Source organism: Pyxicephalus adspersus, chromosome 4, assembly GCF_032062135.1.
Source record: "Pyxicephalus adspersus chromosome 4, UCB_Pads_2.0, whole genome shotgun sequence".
NCBI classification, from domain to species: domain Eukaryota; kingdom Metazoa; phylum Chordata; class Amphibia; order Anura; family Pyxicephalidae; genus Pyxicephalus; species Pyxicephalus adspersus.
The window spans coordinates 138263524-138281006 of NC_092861.1; the positions used below are offsets into that span (position 1 = coordinate 138263524).

Consider the following 17483-nt stretch of genomic DNA (forward strand, 5'->3'; position numbering starts at 1 on the left):
AGTAATTGTCAGTGATGAACTTTAAAGTTTTAGTGCATTGGTCAATATCTAAATGACATAAGCTAATGTTACTTACTGGAGATTTGTAGTAAAGCAATTCTCCACCTTTAAGTACAAACCATCTTCTCTTCCATGTTTTTAGTTTGCCTCCCATTTTTAACAAATATCCAGATTTTTCTAAGAGCTCCTGGAATAGATAGACAATAATAATCAATACGCGGTAACATAGATGAACTGCAAGCAGATATTATAGAACCAAACTGATGCAGTAACTACATTTATACCAGCAAAAGTATTTTTGTTTAAACAATTTTTATTTATTTGTTTCGGGGGGAGGGAGGTACAGAAAAAATAAAGGGATGGGGTAGCAAAAATGTAATATCAGTAAAAACATTATACAACAATCAAAAAAGTGCAAACCTTGTAATGGCATATAAAGTGTGTTATTCAGTTTCATAATTACCATGGTACAGAAACACAGATAAACCGACGTGCAGAATCATATTAAACACAAATAGAAAGTATGAGCAGGGGGAACAAACTCTATCAATGGGGAATCGCGAATTGGGGTGACCTCGCAGAAGTGGGTGGGGAATATCTCATATGTGGACAAGATAAGGGTGCTGAACAAGTATATGTGTGTCTCCAATAATCTAGATTTAGGTGAAGCTATGGTATTTACTGGATGTAATAAATTGTGACCAATAGTGTCAAAATTGTGACGTATTTTCCACTTTTCTGCTTGACCCTGAAATGGTGGAGGTAAGATCCTCCATATGATAAATGTTATTAACCCTATGTAGCCATAAAGGAATTGTGCGTGGTTCAGGGCGCCACCAGCAAGTGGCTATGCAGGAGACTGCAGCTATATTCGGGTCAGCAAAAGTAATTTTTTATTGCAGGTAGTGAGGAAGAAGCTACACACAAAGCTAATCAGCTGTGATAATATGCATATAAAAATTTAACAAGAACATGCTGATATGAGGAGACCCAGGCCCATAATCTGCTGCTTGTCTTTTTACCTTTCAGGATCAGACAGACGGAGATGATCTGTATTACTAAACTGCACCAGAAAAAGGACTGAGCTTAGTGGTAGGGCTGTGTAAATCTGTGGGTGACCAAAATACTTTGGCAAGTAAAACAACTCTTTTATATGTAATTCATCTGTGTAGTTAGCTATTTAGTCTTTAGCTTCAAGTTACACATATCCTATGTAGTTACTTTCCAAGGCTTACGTCTGTGGTTCCACCCTTGTACTCAGCTGCCCCCCATAATATATATGGCAGTGTGCCTACAGGGGTATACCTATACAACCCCTATATGCATATCTCAACTCCGTGGCAGACGTTTTCCTTATCCTCTCCAGCCCTCTGCATATTTCTACCCACACCCTGAGATATTTTCCAGATAGAAAAATGGAAATTCTTATGTCACTAATTAATTCTGCATGTTGGACGATCTGCAGCCTAAAAGCACACAGATGGCAGCACAAAAACGGAGTATGAATACAGACAAGATAATCTGATAACAGAGAACAGATGATTGTGGAGGTCATTTTAGCTTAACAGTGATATTTGCTGACTTCCTGGATGCGACTGAGTTTGAAGAATGTTTGGGTGCAGTTCAATGTAATTGACAAATATTTCCTTTATGGGAATTAGGGAGTCACAATTTGAAATCAGTACCAGAGGGGGTCAGCAAAATTTCGCGTGATCCAGAAAACTTGGAACAGATCTGGTCGAGGATTGAAAATATTTGCCAAATATTTGCAAATGATTTTATGAAATCTATTTCAGGTTTGCTGGGTCAACCATGTTCATCCATGATATGGGTCTATTTATCTTGGGACATGTCCTTCTATCTCCCACAAATCTTTTCATTTAGTTGCCACCATGCACCTATTGTCCAGCATGTTCATTGTGTGATTTATGCTGCCTTCTCCTGCTCTGACCACTAATAATGGGGAGAGCTTCTTCCATTCTGATACATTATTGATGGCCAGTGCAGGGGGAAGCAGCATCATTTGGGCAAAGAACCAAAATTTTCAAGCGTTGTTTGTTATATTGGTCAATCATGGATCAGAATTTTCAAAAGATTTACATTATCTTGGATATTCATACCAAATTAAACATTTAATCTAATATAAATATTGACCAGTGTATGGCCAGAAGTAGCATGTTTTGGTATGTAGACCTATGCTAAAATAATATGTAAGCTGTCATTGCAACTCATTCTAAATAATGCTAATTACTGAAATGGAATGCTGATCATGTGCTATGTGAAACTAATTGCTTTAATGCAATGCACATTATTGCGCATGAAAACCACTTTAACACACATGCATTAATGTAATGATCCACAATGCTGGACCCTTAGGGTCTGCATGGACATTTACACTACCTATGGAATTTTTTTAAGGGACCTTACACTTACCTACACTTACAACATTATACTTACTACTAAATTACAGGTGTATAAGAAATATATTTATTATTTTGCTTATTTCTGGAGGAATCTATTTAAAATGCGTCTCAAAGGACTAGAAAGACCAGTGATGGGAACCTATTGGATGGTATCATGTTGGCATCACTGGGAGCCATGCAATGAAAAACACTGTTAAAATAATAATAAAAATTGTCCTCAAAACGTTATTCATCTGTGCAAAAAAAAGAACACTCCACAACAACATACAGTAATGTAAAAACACTGGCATTAATAATGCAATACGCCTTTTGGATGCTTTTTTGATTAAAAGCAGCAGCTCAGTATTTCCTCCACATATGACTTACATTTTTGCCATTGTCGCTTGATGAGGAACAGGTTTTTGGAAGCTTCTGTTCTGGTTCTGAGAATTCACTGTCAATGGAATAAGCATCAGGAGGTATGGCGTAGTCACTGTCTGATGCCATGGAGGAAAATGAGATGCCTATGGAAAAAGAGGAGCAGAAGTCAGAGTTTTCTCTTCTATACCAACAGATACTGATTATTAGCGAACGGAATCCATGCTTTGCATTTTGGGGCAAGGGGAATAGGTTTACTAAATTGGCGACCCATCTGCTGGCTATATTCACCTTCCCTTCACTACAAAACATTTTTCCTGCTGGAGAGAAGGGAAGAACTTTGTACTCATTGTTTTTTGTCTGATGACTTGTCTGACCAGCAATTCACCAAGCCAAACCACTGCCCCATGGGTGGACGGACAACCCTTATTCCTCTGTAACATTTCCAATCATATTTATGTGGACATACACAGGTTATCCTGTTTTGTCCCCAATGACACACAGAAACTAAAATCCTACCAGCACATTTGTTGTATTTTGGAGAAAACAAACACAGGGGAAACAAAAAAACTCAATGCAGATAGAGCCCTGGTCTAAATTTGAAGAAGGGACCCTAATACTGCAAGACAGGACTGCAAGTCACTAAACCACTGTGCAGCCCATAGTATTGTTTCAGCAGGTGATAATCCTCTGTTCCCCTAGATATGATGAACACACTACATATATATATTCATTGGCACACTGCTTCAAAAATATTTTGTTATAGTTATCTGCTATTTCTATTACTTTTACTTATTATTTAAAATGTTTCCAGATGTTGTATAGTATACACAGCTCAAACACACCAGCAAACATCTGCTCCTAATGTTGGAACTTAGTTCTATTTGTTCCAAGGTTCTCCTAATTATTAGACCCACATGCACCCAGCAAGCAGCTGCAGGCTAATGTGTCTCTGAATCACAAGACTTTTCGGCAGTGACCACATTATGTAACTGCAGACCACTGAGTGCCTAAACTGAAGCCAAATCCTCTATATGAAAAATGTTTTTGTTACGCTATTTTTTTTTTAAGGACCATACAGCTAAAAGATTAATTGATGTCAGATAGATTCATTAGATTTATACTATCTATTTAGTTGTTTTGGCTTATTATGTCCATGAAGGTTGGAGACCCTACTTCTGACCTTTCACCATAATGGATGGGCTCACTTGCCAATAGCCAGGTGCATGAAGATGTGAGACTAAGCTTTACCCAGGACACGTGTTCCAAATTTGCTGTGCACCCTGGAGTTTGGGGTTCCTGGAATACTCAACAGGAAAGCTGACCTCATGCGCACATACCTGGAGGTGCCAACTATAGCATTCCAAGGAATTTTTCAAGACTTCACTTTACAAGACTTCAGGCTTGGACTAAATAATAACTTTGGACTATAAATAATAAATAATAAAATTGGACTATAAATGTACATACCTCTCTTCAAGGCACGAGGGCTTCCAGCTTCACTTTGATTGCGACAATCTGATTCTGATGTTCGAGAGCTTGAGCATGAGTTGACTTCCTCTTCAGATCCTGAAGAATCTTCCAAAGGACTTGTGCTTATCTGAGTCGCTTTCTGTATAATAAAACAAAAGTTAGAGCCACATTCAAATCCTAAACATGTTCATCTCTTTAAGGTCTTGAATGCATTGTACTCCTATATGTAATAATTTGTAATATTTTTTTCTACTAGACTAGTGAAATTTATTTGAACCCTCATCACAACTGGTATTTCAAAAAAAGTAAATATAAACTATGAAAGTGGTGTTAAAAATGGGAGTATATCCATTTTATTAATTATAAACAGTATTTATACAGGGGTTGTAAATGACAGACAGGTACAGAACAGTGACACAGGAGGATGAGAGGACTCTGCCCAGAAGAGCTTACAATCTCATTTCATTGATATAAATTAGGCTTCAATGCCCTGGAACAGTAAGGTGATCACAAATTGAACCCAAAACAATTATATTACTTGGTTATCTAGATAGGAGGTAGGAAATGTATTCTCTTCTATCCCTTATGGTATAGAAGGGATAGACGGGAGGTATGTTAGAGCCACCTCAGTTTGAATAAAAAATATAAAGTGGTGAGATTAAAGACTGAGGTTTGGGGCTCAAGTTGCCTATTTGAAAACGTAATTATGTATTCATAAGAGCTCTTGGCTGCAAGATCTGTCAGACTGTCATGCTGAAACGCTTACCCAATCTGCAAGCATTGAACACTAATTCCTCTGGATTTTTGACCTACACCTTTATGACAGGGACTATCACTGTGTGCCACAGTCCTATTCCTCTAGATTTGAACATCAAGCCTTTTATCTAAACTGGCATTGTGAGATCTACCTTAGCGATATGGCGATATGCTTCCTTAGCGATATGGAATATTTCATCCCAAAATAGTAACTGAGCAATTTATTTTCTAATTTGCATATAAACAGGACCATACAGCCTTTTCAATATCAAACCCCTGAAGAAGCCATTAATTGGCGAAAAGTGTTGGGTTAAGTGCAACCGCATACAGGTCCTACTCTTAATTTATGTACGGTGATAGGATATTCTGTATAGTATGAATTTCCCAACTGTGTGTTTCAACAAGATTGGGTAGGTCAACACAATGATTGTACTTGATAATTATGTATGAATCATAAATGTATAAATACATAATTAAGTTTTCAAATAAGCAACTTGAGTCTTACACCTCATCCTTTTATCTCACCACTTTATATTTACTTGGTTATCTGACTACAATAGTAGAATTTTAATAACTCATACCCCTTTTAATGTGGTATAGACAGGAGATGTCATATTCTTGTATATCAGTGATGTGTAGACACCAGATGTTGAACAAGAAGTCATTGTTGTGCCAACTGAAGAAAAATTAAAGAAATATGCATATATAAGTAAAATAATGTAAAAAAGAAATATTAATAAAAAGCAAATCAATATTATCCTAATCCCCTTTCAGTAAGGCCATTATACAAAAACCTGAACTCCTTATATTTAACACTCACAAAGCGTTGAAATAAATATATTTTTATACTTCTACTCTACTACCTCCAAAGTACACTAGTTACCACTTGTATGTTAAAATTGATACATTAAGGAAATGAAACTCATTATCAAATGTGTGAAATTTTGGATGTTACAGCAATTAAATGGCTGTTAGAAGTGTAGAAATGCCCAATTTTTTTTTGTTATCAAGAGCTGAAATTTTCATGGGCCTGATTTAATAAAGTTCTGAAAAGCTGGAGAGGATACACTTTCATCAGTGAAGCTGGGTGATCCAGCAAACCTGGGCTGAATCTTATATAGGATTCGAAACATTTGCTATCAAATACATTCCAGGTTGGCTGGATCACCCAGATATCTCCAGTGGTAGCTTAAAGAAAATCTTTACCCCAAAACAGAAATTTAATATATTGCAGCTTACCATTCAATGCCAATTGATGAGGTGGGTGTATTGGTTTCCTAATTTTTGTCCTTTTTCCTTTTATTTTGAAATCCTACACTAAGGGCTTAATTTAAAAATCAGGACATCTGACATTCCCTCAGACATTCCCTGGTAGCAATCAATTACTGCTATTAAAACATATAGACCTGGAAGATTCCCACAGGGGAATGTTTGAAGCGATGTCAAACATGAAGTGCTTGAAACAATAAATCGGGATGTCGTAGGGTGTTTAATGAACAGAGTCTCAAGTACCCGATATGCTTCGCCCCTTGGCTTCCTCAGGGGATATACTTTTGATCTCAATGTCCCCTGATGAAGCCAAGGGGCGAAACGCCTCGGGGACTTGAGACTCTGTTCGTTAAACACCCTGTGACATCCCGATTTATTGTTTCAAGCACTTCATGTGTATAGGTTGTATAACTGAATCATACAGTAGTACAGTTGGCCTATGTTGGAAATAGGATTCAATCACTGTGTGAATAAATAATACCTTTTTAATAAAATAGCATTGCCAGTAAAAGCCTTCTTAGTCCCTTACTCTGTCTTTAATATAAACTTATCCAGGCTTGGCAATTATCAACGTGAGTTAATTAAGGAACCCTTATTGGTAGACCCCCCTCCTCTAATTATTGGTATACAACGACTGTGTTGCTAAAGAACATCTTACCTTTGTTGTTGGGATCCATTGAAACTTCAGACATCCTCATGCCAGATTTAGCAATAGAATATATGCGATTCTCCTACAGGTAAAATATATAGTTATTTACGCAGCTACGAGAACACAAATAAAAAAAACAAAATATAATAATAGGTAATGGCTATTTTATAAAGCTGCTGTAAGGCTGCAACACAGCCATACCACTCTACTAAAAAATAGAACAGACCCTGCATGTTTATTAAGCAGACCCATGTGTTTTAAGATGGTGCTCAACACTGCGCTAGCTTTGGGACTCTTCCCAAATCACAGAGTACCCCTGATGCACTGAGCAAAAGGAGCTTTGTGATTGGAGGAGCACAGTTGGCTCAGTGGTTAGTACTCTGGCCTTTGCAGCGATAGGTGACAGGTTTGAATCCCAGCCAGCACTCTATCGGGAAAGGAGTTTGTATGTTTTCCCTGTGTCTGTGGGGGATTCCTCTAGGTACTCCATTTTCTCCCCACATCTCAAAAACCATGCAGTTAGGTCTATATAAATCTAAACTAAATCACAGGGTCAGGATACGGCATAAAATGTATCCAACACTGTTCTTGTCCACATCCCCTCATCGGACCTGATATTTTAAAGTTCTCCAAGGCTGTAGAGTATGCATTTTCATCAGTGAAGCTGGGTGATCCAGCACACCAGGAATGGATATCTTTAAAGCTATTTGGTATATGTTTTCAATCCTGGACCAGATCCATTCCAGGTTAGCTGGATCACCCTTCTTCACTGATGAAAGTGTATCCTCATCAGTCTTACAGGGCTTTAATAAATCAGGCCCATTGTGTCAGTGTTAAAAAAAATGTGTTAAAGCTTTATAAATTGCAGAATATAAACAACAAGATGTGATATGATAATAAAAAAAAGAAGAAATGTCATTTTTACCCAAGAAGGAAAGCGATGCAGTGGTGGAGTTGGAGGTTTGGTAGAAGTTATCTTTTCTGGAGAACTTGAGATGATCTGGTTTGTGGTGTGAGTCTCTTGTGCTTCATATGAAAAGAGACCATCATTGTAACTCGTGTCCATCTTTTGCAAAATGTTTTCAGCCTGCTCATCCACTAAATCAATGTCAGTTTCCTGAGGCCTGTAAGGCTTCACCATACTTATGGCATTCCTATCCTTACCAAACATCCTGTCTGAACTCATTTGTGGTTGGCTAAGATGTTTCTTAGCCATAGCTAAACTCAGGCTTAAAATATTAGGAGTTCGTTGTTTGGGTGATGGCAGGTTGGTTGCCTGCTCCTTTGAACTGGTCCACTGAGGTCCAAATGTTGCAGAATCTAAAACTTTAGATGAGACATTTGTTGTAAACATTGGGCTTGAGGCACTGGTTTCACCATTTGAAACTGAACAGTCTAAGCCTTCATGCTGAAGTCTGGAATTTAGGTCATCTGAGGAGCTGTCCTGTTTTGACCGCTGACTTGCAAAGGTGAAATATTTTTTGCCACTTAGGGTAATGCTCTTCTGCAGTCCTTTCTGCAAAGAATATATCTGACCTAGGTCACTGCTAGGTGATGTCATGGATTCGTCTGCAGAGTTACTGTCTTCTGAAGCTGTTAGATACATTTCACTGCCCAGTTTACAGTTCTGGTTGCCTTCTTCAGAGGTCTGGCTTGACAGTGTGGATACGCACCGTGCTCCGTTCTGAGATTTCTTGATGTCTTCTTCAGAACTCCAGTCACTTACAGTTATACTAGGGATATCGGAACTAGTCCTTCCTTTGCCTGATCTTTCCACAGAGTTGATACTTTGCATAATGGACGGGTGGTCTGAAGACATAAATAAGTGTAAACAAACATGTATAAATTCACTGAAAGCTTGATAACATTTGTGTACAGTTTACTAAAGACAGACCAAGTCAGTTTACACTTTTTAGGGGTGAAATGGAGAATTCCTGGAGAGGGGTGCTCCAAAAAACTTTTTTTACCTTCAGTAGGATCAGCAGCTTCATTGCAAGACTTGCTGTTTTCGTCTCTCTTCTGGTCTGTCTGTGGGCTTCTTGTTCTATTCTGGAAGCACCCAAATGTCAGGTTGCTGACACGCTGGCCCTCTGATTGCTTTGGAGTAGAGCAGGCTACAGGTTTCTTACTTTTTGTATCTGCAAACAGAGATAGAGTATGAGGGTCTGGTATCAATGTAGCAATTGTTTTTGCAAATTTTAAGTAACACGTACTAAGATGGTTCTTATAAAGCATCATCTCTCGTCTGGACTACTGTAACCTCCTCCTCTCTGGTATTCCACTAACTCGACTCTCTCCTCTACAATCCATTATGAATGCTGCAACCAGACTCATCCATCCTTCCCACCGCTCCTCTTCTGCTGCTTCTCCTTGTAGTTCTCTTCATTGGCTTCCATTTCACCTTAGAATCAAATTCAAGCTCCTGTGCTTTGCCTTAAAATCCCTCCACAGTTTTTGTCCTACATACCTTTCTGACCTGATCAAAAATATTCCCCTAGCCGCTCTCTTCGTTCCTCCAATGACCTACTACTGACTTCCTCACTCATATCCTCATCACATGCACGGCTCCAAGACTTTTCTAGAGCTGCCCCGACTCTCCTACTTTCTGCTTATTTAAAAGAGCACTCAAAACCCATTTTTTCAAACTTGCTTACTTGTCTCTTTCTGTCTCTTGAACCCTTACTACTTCCCACCACTACATATCTCCCATCCTATTGTGTGATACTTCCCCCACATCCTAGGTTGTAAGCTCTTTGGGGCAGGGTCATCTCCTCCTCCTGTGTCACTGTCTATCTGTCTGTCATGTGCAACCCCAATTTACTGTACAGCACTGATTAATATGTTGGGGCTATATAAATACTGTTTATTAATAATAAGAATAAGAATAATAAGAATAATAAATAAAAATTTATATTCTAAATTATGGCACCACCGCACACCATTTTAATGGTCATTCCAGAGAGTTGGGGCAGCTCTAAAGTCTTGGAGCCGTGCGTGTGATGAGGTTTATCGGCTTGGTCCTACTTTCTGCTCATTTAAAAGAGCACTCAAAAAAACCCATCTTTTAAAACTTGCCTACCCATCTACTTTTGTCTTTTGAAACCCTCACTACTTCCCACCGTTACATATCTCCCCTTCTAATGTGTGTTACTTCCCCTACCTAGATTGTAAGCTTTTTGTGGCAGGGCCCTCTCCTCCTCCTGTGTCACTGTCTGTATCTGTCTCTCATTTGCAACCCCTATTTAATGTACAGAGCTGTGTAATATGTTGGTGCTATATAAATCCTGTTTATTATTACTAATAATAATAATATTAATAATTGCTGACTTCTCCTAAACATGCTAATCTACAGTACACAATCAGCTTTTTTGCTTTTCATACATGTAGGAAATCAGGCAGCTACATAACGGTTCTTAGTTTATTTAGGATGTAAGTAAATATTTATCTTCTATCCTCACCTACCAATACCTCTAACTTTTTGAAAAGAAGACACTACAAGCACCATCCTACCACATCACCTTTTTTACCTCTATTAAGCCATCCTGCTTCCCTCGATTTAACTATCCCCCCTTATCTTTCTTTCCTTCTGTTCTTCTTTCTCCACTGAACCTTATATTTATTTGTGCCTGTGTCCAAACTATGTACAATATAGTTTAAAACAAGCCTTCACTGAACTTTGTAGCTGTAGATAGTGTTTAGTAGTTCATCCATAAAGCTCAAGACTCTATAGCAGTTTCATTTCTTTTCTAAAAACATTGAAAAACCTGTTGTTTTTTACATTAAAAGCCTGGCAATCCACCCAGTCTGTGCTTCCAGAGAAATTAGGGATAAAGGGGCTATAAATGAAGGTGCCTGTATTGTAAAATATGAAGAATAATTTAGAAATAGGAAATTTCTTTACTATGCCTACATATCTAAAGAAGTTAATAGCTGAGTGAAAAAAAGGACTTTACTCATTGATCAGAATGTGTATTATTTTATCGTACAACGTCTGAGCACATTTCCTCTGTTTGCTATGATGTCAAAGGTCATGATTGAATTTTCTATGTTATCTTGTAATTTTCTGTAAATAGAACTTGTAAGAAAAAGAAAATTGCTGTTAAAAAAGAAAATATTACAGAACTGTAAAGAAATATCCATGTTCATTACCTTGTGAACGAGTACGTAGGGCAACTATTTCTTCACTGTAGCTTTTGTTGATGAACCGAAGATTTTGATTTTCAATTTCCAGCTGGATAAAAATTGGAGTTTTTAAAACAACAAGAAAAGTTCATTGTTAGGGTTTACGTGAACTTTAGGTACTAGGATATAGAGGAAGGAAAAGAAAATCTGTTTGCTCAGTGGCTATATTTGTCATTAGAAATGGTTATCTATCCTCAATGATATCCAACAGACTGACAGGGGAGACAAAAGACAATATCTTTGGGTATACATATGTATATCCCTCAACTATTTACTAAACAGGAAAAAGATCTAATGTATAAGAAAATAAACAAAGGTTACCTATATCCACCTATAGAATAAAAATAGACCATGCATAGTTTTTTTTTTTTATCATGCTACTGTATTTTAACCCTATTTATATGGAGAGAGTTTCTGTTAACATATTAGGTTGTATTACGGCCAAAGTGGGAAGTGCTAGCGGGTGTGTTTGCCTTCCTACTGTTATTACTTTTCCCACCCATGGTGGGCAAAGATGTGCTTTTTTTCCATCTGTTATAATTTTGTCAGAAGAAAATGATTTATTATAGCTTTATTATAGTTTATTAAAGTAATACTTTTATTATTACTGGTATGGTGTTGGGTTAGCCTCAAAGATCAGGTAAGTTGGTTTAAAGGAATGAATAATGACATTTATTTTCCAATATACAATAAAATGTTTATTTTAGTGGGTCTCCATTCACCCCCTGACTATATAAACTAATAGTTGGCCTTATGCTTTGTTTGGGCTTTCCCCCTCCCAAAATTTGTCCCTAGACTATGGTAGAGATATTTGATTGTGAACTCCTATAAAGGACAGTGAGATGATTCTAGACACTGCATAGTGCTGTGTATGATGTCTGTACTATATAAATACATGATAATAGAAATACCTTGAAAGCTCTCGGGCTGGTAACATTACATCAAGGATAATGCCACTATTATTTTTACAGCAGTCTCAGTGTTTTTTTTGATGGCTACACAAATTTGTATTTGCAAATGATTTTAAGGTTTTACCTCTCTCAACTTTCCTGTCACCCAGTCTTTAATTTTTGCAGCTTTGTCTTCAATCATCTTTGCCTCTTGTATTCTTATTTGTTTCTAGAAGACGAAGTAAGTTACTTATACCATTGTAAGTAATGTGAAAATACTACCCAGTTAGTTTTTATGCAATACACATCAAGTTAAAAAAAAGCCTTATCCACTGCACGGTGGAAAACGTTGAAAATATGCTAAATGCCACAGGGAACCATATATTTTCTGCATGTCATTGTGCAGACGGATCAAGCACGGCGGCTTACTTGGTCATGATGTTATATCTTCCAAACTAGCAATAAATTAGTATAGCTGTTTAATGTCTGAGCTTTACAACAGTTGAAATGATGGATAGCAAGTGATGGACCGAAGCCTACTGATAAAGATCCAACAGGTTCTAGTAAGTTTTTCGTAGTATATCTTCTTACAGCTCTGCAGAATATACTTTTGGCACATTTGTACTATTTGAAATGAACTTGGCATAGGTTTGAATTGCCATTTGATTTTTACCAGCTAAGGTACATCTGAATAGATAGAGCCCAACGTTTACAGAAAAAGATGTTGTTAAATTATCTGCTTCCAGAATTGTACGTATGAAAAAGTGAATATTTCTGCCAAGTTCTAATTCAAACAAATGTGTATTAATTTCATCTTCTGAAAAAATGCAGCAGAAACCCAATGTCACCTGTTCTGCCAGCTCTTGTTCCAAACACTGGATGAGTTCATCCTTCTCTTGTACTAAGATTTCTAGTTCTTGGCTCTTCTTGTACCACCTCATCTCAGATTCACTGGTCTGAACATTGGCCTCTCTCAGCTTCTCTTCCATGATTTGGACCTAAAAGAAAATGCATAACAGGTGTGATGATAACAGCCTTGATTCTACTGTCTCTAGGGGTAAAAGGCTTCACATGGAGAATTTTATATAAGCAATGGAAGTCAACAGAAACGTTTAAGCGTAAACTAGCTACAATCAGATTTTCAGCATTGATGGGACATATAATACAAATAACAAATATTATAGTCAGCTACACATACACCATAATCAAAACATATAGCACAAATTCTTTGAAGAATGCCAACACAAAAAGGAGTTAGACGGGTGGAGAGGAGAGTCATGCAAGCATTTAGAGCTCAGCTCAATGCTGGAGAGGCTCCAACAGTTGCATTAACAGCAATGAAGACCAACCACCTACCCTTTAAACTGCTGCAAAGACTTTTATTGGATGCATTTTTAACACTACTCTACATTATTTTTGGAGGGTTAACATACATCAACTTTACTTCCACAAAGGGAGACAATATAGTGCACCTTCATATAGTGAATCAACATTTAAAGCTTTTTGCATTTTATAAAGTTACCATAGAGCCCCACCTTTATCTTCTTTATGGGGGAGACCCTACCAATATTATCTGTTGATAGGAAAGGGTGAACTAGTTGTGCATATTACCTTTGACCAGACTGGCACAACAGCTGCAACTTCACACAACTCACCAAACTTTGTATTACTGACATAGCATTGATCCTGGCACCTAAATTGTGTTTTCCACAATTTGTCTGAGTAGTGCAGAAAGCATTAGGTGCTAAACTATAATGCTAAGAAGAAGAAATCATTTGTCCGAGAACAAGAGGTGCCAAATGGTTGCTATGGTTGAGGTCTGCATGCAAAACTATGAAACTTCCTTAAGGGACGATAAACAAGCATAAACTTTGGCTGCAGTTCCCATGCCAGAAGACCACCAAGAATGACAATCACTCAATTGGATCCTACAACTGTTAGACAAACATTAAACAAGATTAAATAGTAATCAGAATCAGTAGGTGACTTAAATGCTTCGTAAGTGTTTTAAAGGTTATTCATTTTCATTTCTGCTGGTGATTTATAATCATTCCAAAAACAAGTAATATGTATTCCATGTAATGTGATCAATCCAGATGGTGCAGAATAGGGACTGATTAATGCACTGATGAGCTCCAAGTCAGTAGTAGCAACTATAATCATAATATATCTGTAGTTTTGGCTATGCACCTCTTCTTGAAGTCCATATGAAAAATGCTCAGCACTATGGCCAACAGTGAACATCTCCATGATTTATAAGTGAACAGAAGCTGTGACAAGTAGAATTCCTTTGCTTCTTTGGGCCACTGCCAGAAAGTCATTAAATACCCCTGAAAGCTTTGTATTTATTTAGTGGAATCCCATAGTAGTAAAACTAAATATATCCTTTTAAAGTCAAAATGAAGGCTCATTCCATCTGTTCTCTGACATTCTTAAAACATACACATAATTGTTTATCTGTGAAGAGGAAAAGTTTACAGAGCTGAGATACGTGGTAAGTCCAACACTGTAAAGACAATGAAGTGAACCTGACACCCTACCATGGAAGTCATTCTGTAACGTCAACCGGTTCTCAACCTATTAATACTCTGGATACTTCCAAAATATTGATATTAGACATGAAATGATATGTCTGAATTGGCAATATGCATTGTCATATATTTCGGGTTAGTTTACAAAAGGGTGAGTGGGCTTAAAAGTGACATTTGAAGAGCATTTTGGTAGATGTATCATCTGCCTATTATTCCATTAGAGAAACATTCTTTTTGGGAACCTGGGTGCAGGAGAAAGGTCTTAGGCGGAAATGGCGGAGGTAACCTGGTATTTGTAACTATATTTTCACAGCTCTTTTATATGTTAGCTCAAAATATGCCATAATAATTTTGGAGTTTTAGTTTAATCAATAAACATTTTAAACAGGCAACATGATGAAAAAGGTAACCAGTGCTGCAGTGCCTTTGTGTTAACAATGACATGCTGTCTTTAGGACAATGCTTGGTTGTATTACTTGACTACTTCTCTTTCACATTATGTCCAGGTCTTTAAGCCACTGCGAAAGGTCACTTCTCAGCAACCTAGTCAATGCAAACAAAGCTAGCATCCCCTCCCTTTGGAAGAACTCCCCTCCATACATGATTGTGCATAGGTTTGTAAAAGTTTATAGAAGATATATCTGCATCAGGCTCCACTGCCCAGTTTCCATAAACATAGTTTCATCTATTTACCTAAAGATCTCACAGACTTATGGGGTCCATGTGTCTTCAACTTGTGCCTTTTCCCCTTTTTTAAATTCTTAAATGCTCACCTTTCGTTGTGTCTTGTCACCAGGTTGGTTTCACCTCCTATTCCATTTCTTTTTCTCCACCTGTTACTTATTCCTATCGTCTTTGTTTCCCAAACTCACTCACTTTTCAACCTTTCAACTTGCTTCCCTGAGTACTTTCCCTTACTTTCATGTCATGTATTTTTCTCTTGCTTTTTTCTTCTCTGTCTCACCCATTTCCAACTTTCCTATATTAAAACCTTAATGTTGGACATGTCTTGCTTCATGGTTTATTCTCCATCAGGTGTCTCCAAGCTGTTAAAAAACAACCTGACTTTACAGTGTTGCAATTTAAAAAAAAATCTAAAGTATAAAAAATTGCAGCCAGCAGGTCATGTATTGCAGAGGGGACATATGATGACCTGCTTGATTGCAGTTTTTGTAAATACACTCACCTGCCCATGTTCCATTACTCGTGCTGCCATCTTTTTCTGCTCCTCCGCCAAAGTCCCAATTTTGGGTCTTCTTGATTGGCTGGGCCAGGATAATGTAAATCCTGCACATGTAGGGGAGTTCATTCATTCCAGGCAGCCTTGGGGGATGCTGGGATACCCAGTATATCTGCACTATGTACAGCTTAACATTTCTTAAAAGACAGCAATCAGGCAGGTAAATATGTTTTCTTGCAGAAGGGTCATTGCCTGCCCCTTATGCAATAAAAATCCTGCCTGATAGCAAATTTTCATCCAAAGAAATAATCCTTAAGAAAGAGTAGCTAGGAGTGGCTTGTTTTAACATTCTTCTATACCTTGTTAAGGTTATCTCAAGAGATTCATGTTCATAGTCTAGAGGCGTTGCAATTTAGGCTTTCAATCTTTAGCCTGTTCCATGGTATTTGATGCTGTCTTTCTCACAGTTGTTTATACAATTGTTTTTCTAGGAGTAAATATAGGGATCACTTTATCAGGTAATAGGTTCAGAAATAAAAGCAGTGATGGCTTTCCATGTAGCTGTAATTATGGGGTGGGTAAACAAATCCAGTCAATTAACTTAAAAAATATAACAAGAAAACATTTTGGGTACAGTATGGACTATTTCAGACTCGTTGTAAGCTGCAGCATTTTGCTGCAGGATCAACCTTGCTCCTAACCACTTCTCTCAGTGAATGGGTGAACATTTTTTTGCACATGGCTGCAACAATTTTTTGCCTCGCTGGTGTTGTTAGAAGATTTGCATTGCATTCAAATCTGGTTACCTGCGATGCAGTTCAAGCTGCCACCCACACTTTGTGTGTGTAAAAGGGCCCTTAGGTTTCAATCATTTAGTAAAAGGGTTGTCTTGGATCCACAATTCTAATGTTTCCTTTTGCCGTAGTTGACCAGAAACCATTCAATCCAAAATTCAAGCTTTGCTACCAACAGTCTTTACAGAAAGACAAGAACAAACTGTCAACATACAGACAGCTTAGACACATTCTCTTACTGCAGTCATGTGAAATAACCTACTAAATATTCCACAGAGATTACACTGTGATTACAGAATGTTTCCATTTGACTGCATCTCATTGAGTGTGAATTCAGTTTGTCCAGCTAAGGAAGATCGGTGCCCCTTTAACTGCAAAATTCCAAGTTCTTTCCAGATTATTCAGGAAAGTCAAGCATCTGTTATGCATGTGTACTTTGCCTGATCTCACTCACTGTCTGGGGTTACAATAAGGTGAGAGGCTCTCTTCAATAAGTGCAAGAGACATTAAACTACTGACACAGTTGGAGTAAGGTTTACAACTTCAGGCAACAAGTAGCATCAATCAGTTACAGAAGTTTTATCCAAGATAGAATGTACTAAAGTGCCTATTTTTGTGGATAGATTGAGGAAGTGAAAAGATCTGTAATAGTTCTTATTGCAGTCTGTGTTCCTGCTGAGTTTGTCTAAAGGTGCGTACACACTTCCAATTTTTATCGTTCAAAACGAACGACGAACGATCGATTGGGCAAAAATCGTTCGTAAAAAAAGTAACCAACGACGCCGACGAGCGAGGAAAGTCGTTGGAAACGAACGACCGGACCGGCGGATCGGATTGGACGACGATCGTTGAACATCGCTCGTGTGTACGGTCATTCGTTGATTGTCCATGATCTGAGCATGCGTAATGAACGAACGTTCGTTCACTTTCCTGTCGTGCACATAGTTCCTCTATCGCTCAAACGATCGTATCTATTGTG

General features: G+C 37.8%; 1 protein-coding gene across 1 annotated transcript in view; it reads right to left on the reverse strand.

Annotated features, from left to right (window-relative positions):
- Positions 1-17483, reverse strand: part of PLEKHH2 (pleckstrin homology, MyTH4 and FERM domain containing H2) — a gene marked incomplete in the record, with an annotated part of 89305 nt that overhangs the window by 26972 nt on the left and 44850 nt on the right. Inside the window, 10 exon segments of the mRNA XM_072409778.1 lie at positions 77-187; positions 2790-2926; positions 4251-4392; positions 5591-5685; positions 6937-7009; positions 7853-8736; positions 8895-9065; positions 11077-11158; positions 12145-12228; positions 12848-12997. Of these exon segments, the coding sequence (XP_072265879.1) occupies positions 77-187; positions 2790-2926; positions 4251-4392; positions 5591-5685; positions 6937-7009; positions 7853-8736; positions 8895-9065; positions 11077-11158; positions 12145-12228; positions 12848-12997 (1929 nt within the window).